Raw genomic sequence first — 23,461 nt, forward strand, 5'->3', positions numbered from 1 at the left:
TAAAAAAAATAAAATAAAAAAAATATTATTCCTCTGTGTTCCTTTGTAGCTGAAGCAGAAAGGATTATAAATCCCGCGTTATAATCTTTTTATTATTATTATTATTGGGATTTTGGTTGAAAAATAAACTGCATTTGGGATTTTACTGATTTTGGATTCTTTGATTCTATGTCTGTACCCGTCATAGTAATTTTTTTTTTTTTTTTTTTTACTATCAGCTGATTATCAGTTATCTGCCTTTTCCACCACCGTAGTTATTAGTATAGGCAAAATCCACTATTGGTCGACCTCTATACAGTAATATCACTGTTATTCAGATTTACCAGAGAAGTTTCACCAATGATGCGCTGAACTGAGCCAGATAAGGTTAATGGTGATGGACCTCTTCCTGTCAACAATGAACTGGTACATTTTTACACTCAAGCTTCATGTCAAACTATTGTTTGTTCTTGGACTTGGAGTTCTTGGACTGTTCGATTCATGAAAGAACCTCCGAATTCTTTAAGACCGGACACAGCAGATTTTACCAGTGTGCTAAATCAAAAGTTTCTGATTTGAATGCACTTCATTTCAAAACCCCTTTTATCACTGTTCTGCATACAGTAGATGTTTAATGCTTCCTATTACAGGCATGTCTGATGCCCTCCCTAAATGGCATTTTCATGGGAGTGGATTATGATAATTGTGAATGAGCACGCGTGCACAGCCTATTTTATTTAATGCTTGGAATTCACTAACATACTGTAAGATTGTCACAAAAATTATCTGCATCACTTCCGGGAAAGTCAAAGAACTCTGCGAGAACCAACATCATAAAACTCACACAGGGGAGCGTCTCCACCTGAGAAAACACACCCCACTGATTGGGGACCATAAAACGCAAATCACACTCACATCTGCTCTCTCTCTCTCTCACATTAGGTCACTTTAAGGACACTAAAAACTAAGTTATGACTTATCCTGTACTGTAATGTAAAAGGTTTTCTGATCATACATGTTTGGTATCATTCAAGAGGTCTCAGCGCAACTGGTAAAACAGTCTCATTCCCTTTCAGCAAAATCAAATCACAAGTAAGATTTAAGAACTTAATAAAATACAGTATTCTATCCGGGGCATGCCCCTCCCAAGTCTCACACAGAGACCAGATGCTGTATGCAGATTAGGTGTATTCTTTGTAAACATCAAACAACCTACTCAATCAAAGGTCGACCTACAACTCCCTAAATTGTAAACAAAATCCTAAATAACATCAAACACACACATCTGAAATAACAATGGAATCGTTTGGTACTTAAAGAAGGATGGAAGAGAAGCTCGGGGAATCTGTAAATCAGATCTCCCATGCTTCGTCGTTTGCATGTAGTTTTTTCTCTACCAGGTATTTCTTATTATTGATAAATGTTTGAAGGAATCTGTAAATCAGATCTCCCATGCTTTGTCATTTGCATGTAGTTTTTTCCACTACCAGGTAATTGCAATTTGTATTTCTTATGTTTGGTAAATGTTTGAATGGAATACAACTTTAATTATATTATTATGCTTGGTTCACTGATAGCTTTGAGTTTGATTTATTATTTAAATTGGATTGTTTGAATGTATTACTATTACCTGGTAAATAAATTGTTATAATGATTCATTCTGAAGGACTGTTTTCTAGTATATTTTTGTTAACAACAAATCTATGGTCAGAGTTGGCTTAATTAAGCTACTTCAGAAGTAACCCATTAGTTAAGTATGTAAAAGGCTAAACGGTAAACCGAGAATCTATAATAGAACTTAGCCAAGTAGAATTAAATGGGAATACTAAGGGTAGGACAGAGAATCTGTAAAACAGGACTTAATTGACTGGGGCTAAACGGTAAACTGAGAATCTATAATAGAACTTAGCGAAGTAGAATTAAATGGGAATACTAAATGTAGGACCGAGAATCTGTAAAACAGGACTTAATTGACTGGGGCTAAACGGTAAACCGAGAATCTATAATAGAACTTAGCCAAGTAGAATTAAATGGGAATACTAAATGTAGGACCGAGAATCTGTAAAACAGGACTTAATTGACTGGGGCTAAAAGGTAAACCGAGAATCTATAATAGAACTTAGCCAAGTAGAATTAAATGGGAATACTAAGGGTAGGACCGAGAATCTGTAAAACAGGACTTAATTGACTGGGGCTAAACGGTAAACCGAGAATCTATAATAGAACTTAGCCAAGTAGAATTAAATGGGAATACTAAATGTAGGACCGAGAATCTGTAAAACAGGACTTAATTGACTGGGGCTAAACGGTAAACCGAGAATCTATAATAGAACTTAGCCAAGTAGAATTAAATGGGAATACTAAGGGTAGGACAGAGAATCTGTAAAACAGGACTTAATTGACTGGGGCTAAACGGTAAACCGAGAATCTATAATAGAACTTAGCCAAGTAGAATTAAATGGGAATACTAAATGTAGGACCGAGAATCTGTAAAACAGGACTTAATTGACTGGGGCTAAACGGTAAACCGAGAATCTATAATAGAACTTAGCCAAGTAGAATTAAATAGGAATACTAAATGTAGGACCGAGAATCTGTAAAACAGGACTTAATTGACTGGGGCTAAATGGTAAACCGAGAATCTATTATAGAACTTAGCCAAGTAGAATTAAATGGGAATACTAAAGGTAGGACCGAGAATCTGTAAAACAGGACTTAATTGACTGGGGCTAAACGGTAAACCGAGAATCTATTATAGAACTTAGCCAAATAAGACTAAATGGATAAAGCCGAGAACCTATAAGGACTTAGTCTAATACTTACTAATATCTGAAACTGATGAATTTGTAGTTAAAGGACCTGTGTCTGACCAGCACAGGACCCAAATAACATTGAAATAACAAATGCAGTCTAGAAGAGAGAATTACTAAAATTCAGAGCATAGATACATCAACGAGGTTTTTCATAATTAGAGTCAGATGAAATAAAGAAAAGAATTAATGATAAGATTAATAAAAAACATGGAACTCAAATCAAATAATCAATGAAAGTATTATTTAATGTTGCGCACGATAAGACAAAACACGCAGGAGACCTTCAGCCGTTGGATGGATACCGTCCTTGGACCAGTGGGTGACTTCCCCCTTACAAAGTGGTGACCCCGACGTGATGATCCACTCTGAACCGATAGGTTGTCCCCCCTACAATACACACGTTTATCTAAGAAATCTGTGGTGTATGCAGCGTTCTGGAGGAAAGTTTTCAGGAAGGTCCATTTTGCACACAAATGACTGAAATAAAAGTTTAATGAATGAGGCCTTTTATCTAGATCAGGGGTTTTCAAATTGGGGTTGGCGGACCCCAAGGGGGCCACAAGAGGGCTAGGCACATCTTGTAAAGAGTAGGGGTATAACCCTGGTGTCCTGGCCAAATTTCCCCCATTGGCCCTTACCTATCATGAACCCCTAATAATCTCCATCCCTGAATTGGCTACATCACTCTACTCTCTCCTCTCCACCAATATCTAGTGTGTGGTGGGCGTTATGGCACACTATGGCTGCCGTCGCATCATCCAGGTTGATGCTGCACACTGGTGGTGGCACTTTGAGTGCCTAGAAAAGTGCTATATAAATGTAAGGAATTATTCTTAAATAACAAATTTCCTGAATTTAAATTTTTTATTTATTTTTTTAATTAACTTTAAAAGTTTCATTCTGCTTTTGAAAGACTGGTTGGAAATCAACAGACGTATTATTTTATTCTATTGACAGTCAAATAAGCATTTAATTTTGTGAAAAACAAAAACTGTTTCGGTTTTAATACAATGACAATATATTATTTGGAAGAAATTAGGAAACAACATGTCTTTGTAATGTATGCTTACTATTTTTCTCAAACAGTAGCCTATATTCGTGTTTTTATACATATATACAAAATTTATACAAAATATATAGCTGCCATTATTTCTAAAGAAGGGGGGGTCATCATATTTGGGGGTCTTTGGAATCAAAAAGTAAAAAATAAATAAAAAAAACAGAGAATAAATCACAGCTCTGCACACTCTGGGCATTCTGTCAACCAACTTGAGGTGCATGAGGTGCATCCAGTGATGTTTTTAAACAGTATTGTTTTGCAAAGAACTTAATACGTAGACACAATTAGTCTAATTAATCTATAAAAAAAACAATTAAAAAAAAGACTGGTCAGGAATGGTAAACAACTGTCAAAAACAAGATCTGATTATTTGGATCAGTGAGAGTTTGTTCATGATGAGATGGACCCGTATGCACCTGTGATGGGAACACCGTTGATGCTCCATGTGACGTTTGGTGTGGGTATACCCTCGGCCTGACAGTCCAGTCTTACAGTCTCTCCTGGGGCATACAGGTGGTCTTCAGGTCTCTTGGTCCAGTATGGAGCAGCTGCAAACATTAAAAATCAGTGTATGTATATATTAAAACTAGAGGTAGACCAATATATTGGTTTTATAGATTAATTGTGCCGATAGTTGCTATTTTTAACTATTGGTTGTCTACAAAAATCTATGCCGATAGCCGTTTTGTTTTTTTCATTCCCTCGTGTTATTGTGGGGAGTTCTCCTCTGGCTACACAGCATGAATATAATGCCAATATTAGTTATTTATGTGTAGTACAAGTCATCGATTAAATTAGTAAACTGAGTATGTTGGTAGCCAATGTTTAAACAAAATGATTTTGACGTGTCACGTGACTACGTTTAATTTTATGCGCTGCAGGATGCTTGCCAGATTTGGTTGGATTTTTCATATTGACGGAAGTTTGGAGCAATGTCTTACACGGCATGTGTACTTTTTAATTATGAACCGAGCCAAAAACATGCGTTATTAAGAGGGATGTGAATGGTATTCAAATACCAAAATCACTATTCAGTTATTCTGCACAGGTATAGAGGTCTTCAACCCGATCTGAGTCCGACAGTACCCCACAAACCTACAGGTTTTGGGCCAGGTTCGGGTCAGTTTTTCAAGTAGGCTATAGGGCGAGTTACAGGCTATTCACATGTGCGTCAAGGCCATGTAAACATGAACTGGACGGACGTCTTTGATAGTTGTGCCACAAATCACTGTAAAGTTTAAAAGAACTTTAATATTTATAAATGCATCTCAAGACACCTGTGTTCTATTTCCCCATTTGTTGCGCTGCATCAAGCTTTTTCAGCGTTGGTGTCACAAATTGACATTCTGATGAAGTATAGCTTCAGCGCTTGATAAACGGTGAGCCAGTGTTTTTTCCCGCTTTTGCTTTGGTGTGCAATATTATTTAAAAATCAAAGCATCCCAAAGAAGTCCTATAATCCGTAGTGTTCGCTGCCTCATGGAAAGTGAACCTGCCCAGGGAGAATTATGCATTTTTGCATTGATTAAGAATAGGCCTACTTGGGGCCTGGGTAGCTCAGCGAGTAAAGACGCTGACTACCATGCCTGGAGTTGCAAGTTCGAATCCAGAGTGTGCTGAGTGACTCCAGCCAGGTCACCTAAGCAACCAAACTGGGAGGGTAAAGTCACATGGGGTAACCTCCTCGTGGTCACTATAATGTGGTTCTCGCTCTCTGTGGGGCACATGGTGAGTTGTGCGTGGATGCCGTGGAGAATAGCATGAAGACTCCACACGCACTATGTCACCGTGGTAACACGCTTAACAAGCCACATGATAAGATGCGTGGATTGACGGTCTCAGATGCGGAGGCAACTGAGATTTGTTCTCCGCCACCTGGATTGAGTCACTACGCCACCACAAGGACTTAGAGTGCATTGGGAATTGGGCATTCCAAATTGAAGAGAAAAAGGGGAGAAAAAAAAAAGGAATAGGCCTACTATGTTGCAGGCAGTGACAGAGATTATTTTTGTTCGACTTGAATGTGATTTTATCATTTGAAGATCTATGCATTGAGCTATTTAGACTCATAGCTCACTGTGCACTTTATTCCCTGCTATCTGAGATTGTGTTTGACGCATCCATGGCAATAAATGTTCTTTATTCCCGAGTCCCGACTCCCGACAAATAACACAATAACCGTTCATGAACTCTCACGGTTAACCAAATATTACAAAAGGTTACCGTGCACATATTTAGGGTATTAAGGCATCTTTTTCTTTATAATTAAACATTAAATGCATGCAGGACTTAAACATTTTAAAGTCCTCTATACTGTTGCACAAATTCTGTCGCTTTTATGAATTTAAACCATCAGCTTTGTACACAGCCAGGGTAAATGGCACCTTATCTTTGTGTTTGGAAGTGTTTTGTGAATTAAAGGCTGTGAATTACACTGTAGTCCTTCAAATAAATGCTCCGCACCTGTGAGACGCAGATTCCCTGAGTGGGCACTCGAGTGCCTGTGCTCACGCTGCTGTCGTCCAGCACGCATTCGGCCGAACAAATAGTATTTCACAAAAGGCTGACATTTAAGTGGATTTATTATAGGTATCTCAAAATAAATAAATAATTGATTTAGAGTTCGGGGCCCTTTGGGTTTAGAGGCAACGTTCCAATCGGCCCGGTGGTTAATCTGTCCCTGTTTATGTTTGTTAAATCTGTTTTATCAGTTCCGTGTGTGAGTGTGTGTGTGACTGTATGTGTATGTGTGTGCATGTTTGTAAACAATATGCAGTCACATTTTGAGACAAAAAAAGTGTGTGTGAGAGTATGGGAAAGAGGTTAAAGGTAAGTAAAATATTTTTAAGAAAAATCGAATTCTTAAATGTGCAAAAATATCTGCATAATATCATGTGTAAAGCCTCAATTGATGGCTGGGTGTCATGTTTTGCTAGAGGGTATTTTATACAAAATGGTGCTGATGAGGGAATGGAGAACAGGTGAGGGAGATGGGGAACAGATGGCTGTGATGAGGGCAGTGCATCCTGGGAACTGTAGTTTGGGGAAAACTAATGACGAGACAAAACTATTTCAAAATAAGAGTCCTAAGAACAACGGTGACTGTGACATAGGAGGTGGAGCTGCTGGAGGATCAAAAACTGGACACTCAGGAGGAGGAACCGGAGTGGGGTCGGGCGGAGCCACAGGAGGATGGAGGACTTGAGTCTCAAGAGGAGGAACTGGAGGTGGAGCAGACAGAGCCACAGGAGGATCGGGGATTTGAGACTCAGGAGGTGGAGATAGTGGCGGAGCAGGCTGAACTGTAGGAGGTGGAGTTTCAGTGGATGAGGGCGGAGCCAAGGAAGACTCAGAGGGCGGAGCCAAGGGAGGCTCGACGAAGGCAGGTGGAGCCAGGAGAGGCTCAATGGGTGGAGCCAAGGAAGGCGGAGCCATGAGATGTCCGAGGGGCGGAGCCATGGAAGGTGGAGCCACGGGCGGCTCGAGGGGCCGAGCCGTGGAAGGTGGAGCCATGGGAGGCTCGAGGGGCGAAGCCGTGGAAGGTTTGAAGGGCGGAGCCATGGGAGGTTCGAGGGACAAAGCCGTGGAAGGCCGAGGGGCAGGGCCATGGGAGGTGGAGCCGAGGGATGTGGAGCCATGGAAGGCTCGAGGGGCAGAGCCAAGGGAGGCGGAGCCATGGAAGGTGGAGCCGTGAGAGGCTCGAGAGGCAGAGCCATGGGAGGTGGAGCCGTGAGAGGCTTGAGGAGTGGAACTGGGGATCTTAGTGCCTGGAGAGTAGCCGAAGGCTCGAAGGACCATGGTGGAGCCAGAGGCTCGGAGGACCGAGGCAGCGCCGAAGGCTCGGAGGACCAAGGCAGAGCTGGGGGGTTGGAGGACTGAGGTGGAGCCATTGGGACTGAGGACCAAGGCGGAATGGAGGGATGGAGGTCCCCGGTGGAGCCGAAGGTGGAGCCAGGTGACCGATGGACCAAGGCAGTGCTGGAGGGATGAGGAACCCCGGTGACACCGATAGTCTGGAGGACCACAGCGGAGATGAGGGGACGTAGAGTCGAGGTGACACCGAGGGATTGGAGGGCCAAGGCAGATTCCAGGGCTTGGAGGGCCAAGGAGGAGTTGGAGGGCCGACAGATCCCCTTGTCTGGGAAGTCCCCGGGGGCGATGGTCGAGCCGGAGACTTGGAGGGAACCGGCTGATCAGAAGGAGGAGGAGCTGATGTCCTGGGAGGAGAAAGGGCCAGGGTACTGGACCAGCAGAGGAGGAAGGGCTAGGGTGCTGGTCGGAACCAGCAAGTCCATGATGCTGGACAGAACCAGCGGAGTAGAGGGGCTGGACAGAACCATCAGAGGGGGAAGGGCTAGGGTGCTGGATGGAACCAGCGAGACCATGATGCTGGACGGAACAAGCGGAGTAGAGGGGCTGGATGGAACCAGTGGAGGAGGAAGGGTACTCGGGGTGGGCACATGGGCGGGAATCCATTCTAGGACTATTAGCTCTGCGAGAGCTGGCTCTGGGACAGATGGGGCTATAGGCATTGGCTCTGGGATGGGCGAGGCTATAGGCACTGGCTCTGGGATGGGTGAGGCTACAGGCTCTGGGACGGGCGAGGCTAAAGGCACTGGCTCTGGGATGGGCGAGGCTACAGGCACTGGCTCTGGGATGGGCGAGGCTACAGGCACTGGCTCTAGAATGGTGGAGGCTACAGGCATCGGCTCTGGGATGGTCGATGCTACAGGCATGGGCGCTGGCTCGTTAACTGTGGCAGGCATGGGTGCTGGCTCATTAACCATGGCAGGCTTGGAGGGAGGAGCCGTGGGAGGCTTGGAGCAAGGAGCCGTGGGAGGCTTGGCCCGGGGTTCCCGCCATAACCCACAGTGTAAGGGGAACTGCAAAGTTCTAGAGCCTTCTCCACATACTCACAGAGTGTGCAGTGAGGATCAGCCAGAGGCATTAGTTCCTTTAGTGCACTATTCAGACCAACCCAGAAGTAAATCACCAGAGAGTGGTCATCATAGTGCACTAAATTTGACAGTTGGAGAAACTCACAGACATGATCCTCAACTGGACATTCCCCTTGCTCAAGGAGGAGAATCCTGACAGCCGCTAGTTCCATTTTTGTAGGTCAGTTCTTCTGTCACGTTTTGGTATAGATGATGAGGCGAGAGAGCAGGATCTATGTGCAGCTTAATTTTATCCACAAAGAAGACGAGTTAACATAGGAGATGATGATGAAGGCTACAAAACATAACAGTCGTCTATTGTGACATTCACACATGAAACAATGAACAAGAACTGACAATCTTCGAACAAAACTAGAGGGTATTTATACAAAAAAGTGCTGATGAGGGAATGGAGAACAGGTGAGGGAGATGGGGAACAGATGGCTGTGATGAGGGCAGTGCATCCTGGGAACTGTAGTTTGGGGAAAACTAAATGACAAGACAAAACTATTTCAAAATAAGAGTCCAAAGAACAATGGTGACTGTGACACCGGGTCAAAATTGAAAAAGATGTAATAATTTTATTAAAATGATTATTTCTCTTAAATAATTGCTTCTAAAAATCTGAAGAAAAAAATAATATTGTTCATTTTGGTAGTCTTGACAAAGTCACAAATTTGGTTCCCGTACAAAAAACGATGTGGTATTTAAAAATTATGGTGTAACTCTACAGGGTCAAAAACGACCCAAACGCAATAGGAGGGTTAAAAACATAGTAAAGAAGTATTAATGTTATATACTTGAGTTGTACAGTTGTTTTGACAAAGTTTAGTTGAAAAATAATGCGTTGGTTTCATAACTTTTGACCACCAAGTTGTATTGAGCAGTTATAAGTAATAGGAAATTCATTCAAATTACTAGTAATTATCACATTAGATGTTAATATAAATTGTATATTAAGTTATATTTAGATAAAATTTCACAGAAATGTTGATAAAAAAAAAAAAAATTCACATGTATCACACTGGTTTTGCTGTAGTTAATGTATATTTTGAAATGCCAAAGAATTTCTACATTTTATTATTTATATAAAAAAGGCATATTACTTAACTTTTATATATGTCAGTTAACATACTAATAACATTTTTTTTTTACATGCATAAACAATTAAGAACTTATTAATGACTTACAATATAGTTTTAGATGAAGACCTTCGTGAAATGTATGATTTATAAGCTTGAATTCCACTGGGTCAAAATTGACCCACGAATGCATAAGGTTTATGTGGATTCTGAACAAAATAGGAGGGTTAAATTAAATTAAAATAAACTACAAAGCAGTTCATTTTGTGATCATATCATGAGCAGTGTCTGTATATGTGGTACCTTCAACAGTGACAGTGTAGTAGTGTGTAACGGAGCCCTGGCTGTTCCTGGCAGTGCACGCGTACTCTCCATCATCCGTCTCAGACACATCCTGAATCTGAAGCCAGCGGTTGTAGTTTAGCTTCTTCGTCCGGGTCAGAGAGAGGGGGTTGTCCTTCCTCTCCCAGAGCACAGCTGGAGTCGGCCTAAAATCAGACAAAACAACGGACAAAGAAAAGTGTCAAAAGTGTCACAATGATTATTTTGGGACTGATATTTTTTGTGTGAAATCAAATTACACGCAAAGCCTCATGATTGTTTAATTCTTCAAATAAATGTAATTGTTAGATTTGATGTGTGGATTCTTTCAAATTGTTGATCTATTCATTCTGAACTGATTCTCTAGATTACAACAAAGAACTCACTTCATATCTTCCCCTGGACTGTAGGTGACAACATGAGATGAGATGAGTAGTAACATAAAGCTGCAGTCATCCATCTCTCTAACTGGGTACAAAACATTTTAGCTGTATGCTCACTGCCATTTGCTTATTGTCAGTTTAACCTCAGGGGTCGACGGACGCGTCCTGCTGGATTTTTTCCTCATAACAGCGGAAACAACTTAAAATACTCCATCATTTTTGGGCATATAGATAAGTGTAAGACATTACATTACATTAGAGACTATAAAGGATCTACTTTTATTTGTGTACACTCACAATAACAACAAAACCTTGTGCTTTTGTAAAATAAAGAAAATATACAGGGTGCGCTTTCAGCCGTCTCTGTCTCCTAGAGCATCTTTCTGAAAAATGTCACAAAAATGAACTGAAACTCAGCGAATACTTATCAGACAAACATGTGTCTAAAGAAAGCTTAAAATGTCTACTTTTAAATAAAACAATTCAAATTTAAAACAAATATTCTCCTGTAATGTAATCTGTATGAAACGAAAGAGATGTACATTTTCTCCTGGCTCAGCTAATTATCGCTAATGTGATCCCACCCATGCGCAGAGGGTGCTATTCATACGGTAATGTGCTGAGGCGATCAATGCAAATGGTAAATGCCCCCAACAGTGCCTTAAAAAGCATCAAGTTCATCATCAGATTCATTCACTTTCCTGCACGTTTGAAAGATGGCACGCTACACAGGTGAGGAAGCTCTACAGATGGTCCTGGATAGTGATAAAGAGTTCACATTGTCCTCAGAAGAAGAGCGGGACTTCGAGGATGAACGTTTGCATTTTGAAGAGCGACTTGATCCAGCCGAGGATACAATTTCGGATGAGTAAGTCTTTACTTACAGTAGTTGACATGCTATTTTATATAAACATGTACATATTTTATGTCTTATAAAAGGGGTCTTTATCTCCTCAGGTGTGAATGACATCAGTATTCATGATCATCCACGCCTCCTCGCATATGGCCTTCCTAACCCTGAAAGTGTCTTACAAAAGTTAAATGACTATATTGTTTTGTATGAATGAGTGATCAGGATGGTTTTCACATCATTTTGTATTAAAAACTCTAGGCTACAAGATCCAGTTCTCAAAAGTCTTGTGAACAAATGTTTAGTATGTGTTATATGGCCTTATTTCAGTGACTTACAATTTTTGTTTTTTCAAAAAACACATAAATGTTATTTTCTCAAAAATACAAACATGTACATACATGTTGCTCACATATTATTGTAGCCCAGTTTTTGCTGAATACAGTGTTATCGTACTTTAGCCATTAATATGTTTTTAAGCAACTGAAAAAAGCACAAATGTCAAAGCATGTCAAAACTTCTCCAGGGCCCAAAACACCCTCAGACCCCAGAGGGTTAAGCTAATGATTTAAATAACTACATATCTGTAAAAGCATAAGAAAATAAAAATTACAGATTTAAAATGATCCATACAGTGTTCATACAGGCAACACTGAATGAAAATCCCAGACTTTTAAGTACTCTTTCCAGCACAAATCTTTCATTTTCAAGGACTTCATACAAGTGAGAGAATTCAGCACTTTCATATAATTCAGAGTTTGCAACTTGGATTACAAGTGACGTGAACATACACTGATTAGACAAAACATCATGATCACTCACGGGTGAAGCGAATAATGTTGATCATCTCCTAACAAGGCCACATGTCAAGGTCTGGATAGATAAGCGAACAATCAGTTCTTGTAGTCAACGTCTTGAATGCAGGAGAAATTGGCTGGAGTAAAGACCTGAGCGACTTTGACAAAGGCCAAATTGTTATGGCCAGACGACTGGGTCAGAGCATCTCTGAAATGGTAAGGCTTGTGGGGTGCTCCCGGTCAGCAGTGGTGATTACCTACTGACAGTGGTCCGTGGAGGGACAAACCACAAACCGGCGACAGGATGTTGGGCGCCCAAGGCTCATCGATGCGCGAGGGCAAGGAAGGCTATCCCGTCTGGTCCGAACCGACATAAGGTCTACTGCAGCATAAGTCACAGAACATTTTAATGATGGTTACGGGAGGAATGTGTCACAACACACAGTGCATTGTACCCTGCTGCGTATGGAGCTGCACGTGAGCGTCGGAACTGGACCTTGAAAGAAGGTCGCCTGGTCCGATGAGTCCTGTTTTAGGGACTAGGTACACCCTCTTTCAGTAGGATAATGCGCCCTGCCAAACTGCACACATTGTTCGGGAATGGTTTGAGGAACATGATGAAGAGTTCATGGTGTTGCCCTGGCCTCCAAATTCCCCAGATCTCAATACAATTGAGCATCTGTGGGATGTGCTGGACCAACAGTCTGATCCACAGTGGCTCCACCTCGCAAATTACAGGACTTGAAGGATCTGCTGCTAATGTCTTGGTGCCAGATACCACAGAACTCCTTCAGTGGTCTTGTAGAGTCCATGCATTGGCGGGTCAGCGCTGTTTTGGCTGCACGTGGAGGACCAACAGCATATAGGGGCAGGTGGTTATACAGTTTTGGCTCATCTGTGTATTTATTAGTCAGAAGCTTGTAATTACAGTAACTGAACAGACCATTAAATTGTATAAAAGAGGTAACCATCCAGGAAAAGTAATGCGCTATATATTTTGTATATAATATTTTTTTGATTTTGATTTTGACATTTTATCTTTTTAAAAATAATTTAATAATAATATTAAATATATGTTAATAATAGATATTAATAATGTCATGAAATTGCATATATGATAATAAAGTTACTGTTATATAATAACTGACACTGTTTGAAATAATTTACAATTTACAACTTGAAGAATTTACAAGTATTTGTAAATAAGATGGCACCGAATATGGCTGCTGCATTGCGAGCTCCGACACAACATAGTAGTGTTTTGTTTGTTTTGTTCACAATTCTTATGTTTTTTGTCTTGGATGTTGTTTGCCTTATTGTCTACGACAGACAAACACTTTTGGACATTGGTTCAGCAATTTCACACCGTAAACCGGACTTCAAATTTCTCAATACCGACCCTCTGTTTACAAACACGCAAGCGGAGCCCTTTGTCTGGGCAGCACGGCCGCGGAAACGCAAAAGGAAAAGGGGAAACAGAGCCAGTGTTCTCAGAGTAAGACGCCGTGCAAATCGACCCCCGCTACCCTGTATTCTACTGGCAAATGTTCAATCTCTGGATAACAAGCTCTGCGAGCTGAAAGCGCGGATCTCTTTCCAATGAGATACAAGGGACTGCTGCATTATCTGCCTTACGGAAACTTAGATGTCTGCGGAGATTCCAGACTCAGCCATTGAACCCGCGGGGTTCTCCGTGCACCGAGCGGACAGAGCGAAAGACCTCTCAGGTAAAAGCAGAGGAGGTGGTGTATGTTTTATGATCAACAAATCCTGGTGTGAGGAACGTACATTCTATCAAGTCTTTCTGCTCTCCTGATCTGGAATTTCTTATGCTTCTGTGTCGACCATTCTGGCTACCAAGGGAATTCACAGCGGTCATTATCACAGCTGTGTACATTCCCCCACCAGCCGACACAGACCAGGCACTCAAGGAACTGTATGGTTGTATAAGTGAGCAGGAAACCGCACACCCTGAGGCTGCGTTCATTGTGACCGGGGACTTTAATAAAGCCAGTTTAAAATCAGTCGCACCAAAATACCACCAGCACATTAGTTTCAACACACGAGGGGACCGGGTTTTGGACCATTGCTACTCTCCCTTCCGGGATGGCTACAAATCCCTCCCCCGCCCACCATTTGGCAAATCGGACCACTCTTCCATTCTGCTTCTGCCTGCTTACAGGCAGAAACTGAAACAGGAAGCACCCACCCTCAGAACGATCCAGTGCTGGTCGGACCAATCAGATTCTACGCTACAAGACTGTTTTTATCACACGGACTGGGAGATGTTCCGGTCCGCCTCCGATGATGACATCGAGCTTTACGCTGATAGCGTAATGTGTTTCATCAGAACGTGCGTAGAGGACGTGGTTCCTACCAGAACAATACAGATCTATCCGAATCAGAAACCATGGATAAAGATGTTCGCGCAGCACTTAATGTGCGGACCTCCGCTTTTAATTCCGGGAACGCGGAGGAGCATAAACAAGCCAGTTATGCCCTCCGAAAAACTAATAGAACCGCAAAACGCCAGTACAGGAACAAGATTGAAGGACAGTTTAACACCACCAACTCTAGAAGCATGTGGCAGGGAATTAACATCATCACGGACTTTAAAGGGAATAAAAACTCCGCCATGAACACCGGTGCCTCTCTCCCGGATGAGCTAAATACTTTTTATGCTCATTTCGAGGGAAATAACACCGCCCTCGCAAAGAGAGCTCTCGTGGCTGAAGCTACAGAGGTTAGTTCACTCTCCGTCTCTGTAGCGGGTGTAACCCGATCCTTCCGATGGGTGAATATCCGCAAAGCCGCGGGCCCAGACGGCATTCCGGGCCACGTCAGAGCGTGCGCGAACTAGCTGGCTGTTGTTTTTACGGACATTTTCAACCTTTCCCTCTCTTTGTCTGTAGACCCCACATGCTTTAAAACATCCACCATTGTGCCTGTTCCAAAGCAATCAAAAATAACTTGCTTAAATGACTGGCGTCCTGTTGCTCTGACCCCCAACATCAGCAAATGCTTTGAGAGACTAATCAGAGATTACATCTGCTCTGTGCTGCCTCTCTCTCTTGACCCGCTGCAGTTTGCTTACCGCAACAACCGCTCCACTGATGATGCCATTGCATCTACAGTACACACTGCTCTCTCCCACCTGGAAAAAAAGAACACTTATGTGAGAATGCTGTTTGTAGACTACAGCTCAGCATTCAACACCATAGTGCCCTCTAAGCTAGATGAGAAACTCCGGGCTCTGGGCTTAAACAGCTCGCTGTGCAGCTGGATCCTGGACTTCCTGTCAAGCAGACGCCAGGTGGTTAGAATAGGCAGCAACATCTCCTCATCACTGATCCTCAACACTGGAGCCCCACAGGGCTGTGTTCTCAGCCCATTACTGTATTCCTTGTACACACATGACTGTGTGGTAACACATAGCTCCAATGCCATCATTAAGTTTGCTGATGACACGACGGTGGTAGGTCTGATCACTGACAATGATGAAACAGCCTACAGAGAGGAGGTGCACACTCTGACACACTGGTGTCAGGAGCACAACCTCTCCCTCAACGTCAGTAAGACAAAGGAGCTTGTGGTGGACTTCAGAAGAAAAGACAGAGAACACAGTCCCATCACCATCAATGGAGCACCGGTGGAGAGAGTCAGCAGCTTCAAGTTCCTGGGTGTCCACATCACTGAGGAACTCACATGGTCCATCCACACTGAAGTCATTGTGAAGAAGGCTCATCAGCACCTCTTCTTCCTGAGACGGCTAAGGAAGTTTGGAATGAACCGCCACATCCTCACACGGTTCTACACCTGCACTGTAGAGAGCATCCTGACTGGCTGCATCTCCACCTGGTACAGCAATAGCGCTGCCCACAACCGCAAAGCACTGCAAAGGGTGGTGCGAACTGCCAGACACATCATCGGAGGTGAGCTTCCCTCCCTCCAGGAAATATATACAAGGCAGTGTGTGAAAAAAGCTCGGAGGATCATCAGAGACTCCAGCCACCCGAGCCATGGGCTGTTCTCACTGCTACCATCAGGTAGGCGGTATCGCAGCATCAGGACCCGCACCAGCCGACTCCATGACAGCTTCTTCCCCCAAGCAATCACACTTCTGAACTCTTGATCTCCCACGATCAAAATACATCAGCACAGCACTTTATTACCCTTACTCTTATATCTCACACCGGACTGTCATAAATTATATTATTATTATATTATATTCTCTCTTAACAACTGACTATCAACCGACAGCCTGAATGTCAATACAGTACAATACTGTACATTCTATATATACTATATATACTTTTTTATATATTTTTATTTTTTATTTTTATTGAATAATGTGTATCTATATAGTGCGTATTGTATACTGTACAGTGTATGTTATTATTTGTATATTGTTGAGTGTAATTATGTGTATATCAGATGTTTAAATTGTGCTATGTTAATTTGATGTTATTGTAAATTGGTACTGTCTCATCACTGTCACGACTGCTATGTTGATTGGAACTGCACCCAAGAATTTCACACACCATTGCACTTGTGTATATGGCTGTGTGACAATAAAGTGATTTGATTTTGATATTTAATTTAAGTTTCAATTAATTTCTATGATAAGCGATTGTCTCTTTAAGAATGTCAGGAGTTCAGCGAACACAAAATGTTTTGGTTCAACGAACATTAGAGTCGCCGCACAGTTTTTTTTACTGTATCCATGCTGTGAATGATTAGAATTCATGTTTCTTGTTGATTAGACGTTAAGTGAGTACTCACAGGCCCTCAGGAATACACTCTAGAGTCAGTGTTTGGCCCATAAGCACCAGATAAGAGCTGTGAGATCCTGATGGCTGATGTAGCTGGGGCTGCCGGTTCTTTGCCACAGAATTTGCTAAAAAAAAAAAATAGGAGAAAAAACAAAACAAAAAGAGAATATCATATTTAAAGCATAGATTACACAACTCCTTCTGACAAGAATAAACAGTATACATAATTTTATTTAATTTCAGCTAAAGATCTTACATTATGGAAACTCATTGGAACAAACCTATTCAAACTTGTATAGGCCAAAGTTTATAGATTAAAGTTTCAATTGATTGACATGCTTAACCACTTGAGCCATAAGGGACTATATGTACCTCTGTCACTTTGCACACTGGAAGAAGAGAAAATCATCTAAATGTTTTGTTTATTATCTCATCTCATTAACTAGACTTGAGAGAGATATCACATGAAATGAAATCTCATTCACACACTGAAGATCTTCTCTCAAAGCCATTATAGCCTATGGTAATTTTGTATCATGTGGTGTCCCAAGTCTCAGTACTTGGTCCTCTCGTGTTTTTAATGATGAGGCCTTTTGGCCTCATTTTCAGCTGCTATGCTGAAGATACACAAATCTGCATCAGCTCTCGGGTCAAGTCTCCTTTCCATGTACCACACTGTCTGATTATATACATGATTTTAAGCAGTGCATGGGCTCAGATTTTCTTAAACTCCTACTCATACAAAAATGAGGTCATGTTTGTGGACAAAAATCTCAATTATCTCCTCTATGCTCAGAAATGGGTGGATTTCTAGTGATCTCCCCATTCACCTGGGCTCACAGCCTTCTGTCTATTTGGGTTATCTTCGTGTTTATCCTCAACTCAATGTTGTTGTACACGATTTCCATCTCTTTTGTATTAAGTTGTACTGACATGTCCCTGATACACTGCAAAAATATAACATTATAAATCTGTATTTCTTTCTTATTTTTCAGTAAAACAAATAACAAATCCTTATATTAACACAAATTATTAAAATAAACTATACATTATCTATACATGTCAATCAACAGAGCTCATTGGTTGAGGAATGCATTGTGTACTAATCACTGATCAGAGTGAAGTTGTTACACACAGGGAAAAACGCTGATGCCGAAGGGCTCTTTAGGCAGGATGACGCTGGCATTGATGTAGTGAGCATTGCAGGTGTAGTCGTCTCTGCTGTCACTGACTAGTAGGTTGGCAAAGTACAGATTTCCATCCAGACTGGTGGTAATGCGTTCACTCAGAGGGATATGACGAAACACTGACAAAACAAAGACGAACGTGATTCAGTTTTACTTAATTCCATTGATTTTCATGCAGTGCAGTTGTTTGGCTAAATAATTTTTTTTAGAAATCTTACGCCGGTCCATCCAGTGTATTTTGGGTGTGACAGAGCTCTTTGGAGGGTTACAGTAAAGAACTGCACTCGCTCCTTCCTCAAACACTTTTTTTTTCTGACGCTTCTCTTTTGCCAAAGTTGGAATGGCTGTGAACAAAAAACCACAAGTAATAGTCAAAAACTCATTCATGTTTCAGCTCAACATGAAATTAATACTATTTACGTTTTCTCTCGTGAAGTGTGCAAGTTTTCCAATGAAAAAAAAAAGCTCAGTTTAATATGCCTAGAACACGTTAAGCAATTTGTAAGCTTATTTCCCGAAAAACGCTATCCTTTGGCACTTGTAGATACATTACATTATAGAAATAAAATGGGTTGTGAACCCTGATCAGGGGCGGACTGGGGCTTGAAATTGGCCCTGGACTTTCTGGCCCAGAGCAGCCCACCAAACCCGGCCCTTAACACATCACACTATAACACACCGGCTCATTGATTTCATTTTCCAGCTCAATTTCAAATTTTTGACAACGGACCCCACAGTGCAAAAATTGTCATAACTTTAAAACATATAAAACCACTGTAAATGTGATGAGTGGATGTTTTATAGAAAGCACTAAAATAAGCACTTTATAGCTCAGACAAATAACATGTGTGAAAACTTTTCCTAATATACAGATGTTTAGTTAAAATGTACATGAAAGTACAAGGGAAAGTGTGTATTTTAGGTGCTATGACAAGTCAGCATTTCTTCAAAGTTTTTAAAGATCTTAATAATCTTTCAACTTTTTTTCTAGAAGTGCAAATAAACTATTCTCTTAGATAATTACCCACTTAACTATGTGTAAATGTTTATTTAAAAAATAAATATCTGCAGTGTTTTAATTCCTTCCCCAGATTATTCCTTTTTTTTCCCTCCCCTTTTCTCCCCAATTTGAAATGCCCAATTCCAAATGTGCACTAAGTCCTTGTGGTGGCGTAGTGACTCAACACAACTCACCATGTGCCCCACCGAGAGCGAGAACCACATTATAGCGACCACGAGGAGGTTACCCCATGTGACTCTACCCTCCCTAGCAACCGGGTCAATTTGGTTGCTTAGGAGACCTGGCTGGAGTCACTCAGCATGCCCTGGATTTGAACTCGTGACTCCAGGGGTGGTTGTCAGCGTCTTTACTCACTGAGCTACCCAGGCCCCTCCCCAGATTATTCTGCTTTGACAAGCACTGTTTCTGCTGTCCTTTAAACAAAGTAAGCCTCAAAGACTCAAATAGCCACAAAGTAATATTTTTCATGACTTATTTTATGCATTTTATCAGGCGTGAGCATTATTTAGCAGGGCACACTTCAGCTCCCACTAATGCTTTGCGTTATGAATAAATTATGCAAATGACTATGTATTGCTCATAGCTTTATTGTTTGCAGATTTTATATATGCTGCTGTTACTGTATTTTTTGTAAATTGCAGTTGTCATTTTGTGATTATTCAGAGCTCATCTTATATTACTATGTTGTTTTTGGTTGTCAGCATTATTGTGATTTGTATGTCAAATAATGAGGTCCACGCGAAGTACACAGTTGTGCAAACATGGTTATGGGCTAGATTGTATAAGTAATTTAAAACTAAAAGCCATTGTACTGGCTTTACCTTACAGAGTTTATTGAATATTGGCTCTGTAATTGGAGTCCGTGCGGGCATGTTGGAACCCAGGGTGGCCGCCTATATCGCACGTAGGTCTGGCCGGTACTTGCGCAGCAGTGGGCCAGCCAAAATTAACCCTGCAGCCCACTGGGAAAACGACCGGTGCTCCAGACGGCCAGTCGCTGACCCTGATTTATGTTGACTCTAAACAAGGGTCACAGTCTTATTCACATTTTGTTTACCACTCCCCCATTTGCCCGTTCACTCACATCTGTTTTTTTCTTTCTTTTTTTTCCGGATTCACTATTGATCTCAGGGGGCCTATCATGTTCATGTCATTACAAAGATAACAGCATGACATCATACTCTCCCTGTTTCTAAGAGATGGTTGTCAAGGTAACAGAGTGACCGAAAAAGACACAGCTGCTCTTTGTTTCCGAGTCATGACTGTACTGTCAGTCATTACATAACACAAGAAACATATTTGACATGTTGTTTCATTACCACACTCAACACAGCCTCAACACAAGTCAGACACATTCACTCTAATTACACGTCAGTATTGGTGACATTTACCATCACAGTCTTGACTAAACAAAATTTAAAGATGGTAACTTTAATTGAAATGAATGATGAATCATGAAATCTTAATGATTTCAGACCTTCACATGGGCTTGAGTATGTTCGGACTGGAATACCAGCATACTGCCTTCTGTATACACTACAGCATGTGTACTGCCTACTAACTTGTGTAGTATGTAAAACAATAAAGATTATGCAACAATAAACAGTAGTATGCTACATGACTTCATGTAACATCAAGTGGCGTTCAGTTGTCATCTCAGAAAAAAATATGGTTATTTTGCATTTTCAACCCAATTTTGTGTAAAAATGTCTTAAATTCTTGGAAGTGAAATAATAATAAAAAATAAAAAAAAGTTGAGGACTGCATTTTGTGATAACCTGTGTACAACAACATACTGTGCAAAAATAGTATGAGTAGTATGCTAGCAGCCCTACATTATTTTGTGCTCTGCAACTTGTCCATAGAGAGTTGCCTAGTATGATATTCTGAGGCAGTGAGTGTTTATTAATATGGATTATGAGTAGGGATGTCCCAATACCATTTTTTTTAAGAACGAATATGAGTACAGATAATTGGTTTATTATAAGTAGTAGTACTGCTACAGTAAATATTACATACTCTTACTTTTTTCCATATAAATTGATCTTTTATTTTGGCGAAGCTTTTAATTTAAACCCCTTTCCGTTTCCGTGTGGTTTTGATGGTAGCTTCTCACTTCCAGAAAAGCAGGTTGCTATGTGATAATTAAACAGAATAAGACTGCTATTTCATTAAATAAATATGTAGTCTGTATGTGTCTTTCACTACAAAGTGAATTAGCGCTCTGCTCGCTGTCATCTGCTGCAAACACAGTGTGCGATGCTCATTATGCTTTTTCTGTGTATGAGCCACTCTAAAAGGTATGAATACCCGGTGTTGGCTCCACACATTCACAAGCACAAACATTTAAAGCACGCAGCACATGCAAACTATATATTTATCTAATGAAATTAAAGCCTTTGCAGTTTAATAATCACACTAGGACATAACGTGATTTTAATGTGTGCACTGAACGTTAATGTAATGACATTTGTACGTCAGATGGTATCAGTTTTTGGTATCAGAGCATTTTTACGAGCACAAGTACAAGTACATGATCGCAGTATCGGATCCCATTCCGATACCAGTGTCGGTATTGTGACATCCTTAGTTATGTGGAAGCACTCACATTCTGTGGTCAGGTGCACCAGGTCCGAGACAGCTGTTCCCAGCTCATTTGCAGCGTAGCAGCGGTATGAGCCCTGGTAGAACCTGAGATCTTCTGTTTTATCTGCTGTGAGGGTTCCTGACCCCTGCAGAACATCCCCAAACTGAGTCCCATTTTTCACCCAGCGGAAACTATCAGAGTGAGGAGAGAACAGTTTAGATACAGTGAGAGTGAGTGACAGAGACATAAAGATTGAATACACTGTAAAAACATTAGCAATATTAATGGTAAAGAATCCCAAAACTGCTGTGGTAGAAATCTGTTAACTGGTTTACTGTAAGTCACCTTACCATATCCTGTATTTAATAGGGCAATACGTGTAATTTTTACTGTATGTAAAAATACTGTAAAATAAATAAAAATGTAACAAATCTGTAAAAAAATAAAAAAATAAATGTTTTTTAGAAGAAAAAACTGAATTACCATCCAATTTATTTTATATATAATTAACAAAATCATGTACTTTTACAGTCAAATATAATAACAAAAGGTTTTTTTTAAGACCCTGTGTGACATATTATATTTCTTTTTAAAACGATTGTTTAAAATGATTGTAAAAAAAAAATTGTTAAAATAATGTTTATTTTTTTTTGTTGTCATTTATGTACATCATGGTGTTTTGTTTAGTGAATGTTTGAATATGGAAAATCACTTTTGTTTCCTTAATGAGGCTTTCTGTTGATGTGAGCTTCATACATTAATGTTAATTAAGAAGTGTGATTCAAAACTATCATACTGTCCACATCACAGAATTCAGCAAATGACTCCACTTTGAAAATAAAATGACACAATGGCCTCTTTTACACCTCTTCGAATCCGGATAGTAAGTAGATATTTTTTAGCTGGTTTGCATTTGCGTTTTGCATTCCATGTGTCACCAGTGTGATCGGACAGAGATCCGATTCAAAACTAAAAACAACACGTATTATATCAGAGGATGCCTTAACTTATCCAAAATATTGATGGACAATTAAAAATATTTTCCATCATTTTGACAAATAAAAAAATAAGATTAGTGGTCTACTTTAGAAACATTCCTACGGTAAAGAAATATGGATTAACAGTGTAGAAAAGGGGAAAAAATTAAGTTTTAAAGCAACCCATGGAAGCAGGCCAGTACAGAGAGGATTTGGGGAAACAGGAAATTCCCATAGAATAATTCATGGGATATTGTTTTTTTTAAATCATGTGACTACAAAATATCTGTTGTCTTTTTGACATTGTGAGAGCATAATATAAAGAAAAAGCCAAGAACAAGTAATACAGCGCTTTAAAGGTTTAGTTCACCCAAAAATTACAATTCACACATGATTGACTCACCTTTAAGCCATCCCAGATGTGTATGTCTTTTTTCTTCAGCAGAACTGAAATAAAGATTTTCATAAGCACATTTCAGCTCTGTTTGTCTATACAATGAAAGTGAATGGGTGCCAGCACTTTGATGGTACAAAAGTCATTATTAGGCAGCATAAAAGTAATCCACATGACTCCAGTCCATTAATTAATGTCTTCTGAAGCAAACCGATAGGTTTGTGTTAGAAACATATCGATAATTAGAACGTTTTTAACTTTAAATTGTTACTTTCGGCCAGCGCTGGGACGCTGTTTGAAA

The 23,461-nt window shown here is 40.6% G+C and overlaps 1 protein-coding gene across 1 annotated transcript in view; it reads right to left on the reverse strand.

Annotated features, from left to right (window-relative positions):
• Nucleotides 1–23,461, reverse strand: part of LOC127419663 (neural cell adhesion molecule L1.1-like) — a 165,426-nt gene that overhangs the window by 63,565 nt on the left and 78,400 nt on the right. Inside the window, exons 5-10 of the mRNA XM_051661231.1 lie at nt 21,811–21,980; nt 18,400–18,525; nt 18,130–18,300; nt 17,005–17,119; nt 10,175–10,359; nt 4,269–4,400 (exon numbers count right to left, since the gene is read on the reverse strand). Coding sequence (XP_051517191.1) covers nt 4,269–4,400; nt 10,175–10,359; nt 17,005–17,119; nt 18,130–18,300; nt 18,400–18,525; nt 21,811–21,980 — 899 coding nt within the window. The remainder of the gene's footprint in view (nt 1–4,268; nt 4,401–10,174; nt 10,360–17,004; nt 17,120–18,129; nt 18,301–18,399; nt 18,526–21,810; nt 21,981–23,461) is intronic.

Source organism: Myxocyprinus asiaticus, chromosome 29 (genome assembly GCF_019703515.2).
Source record: "Myxocyprinus asiaticus isolate MX2 ecotype Aquarium Trade chromosome 29, UBuf_Myxa_2, whole genome shotgun sequence".
Taxonomy (NCBI): Eukaryota; Metazoa; Chordata; class Actinopteri; order Cypriniformes; family Catostomidae; genus Myxocyprinus; species Myxocyprinus asiaticus.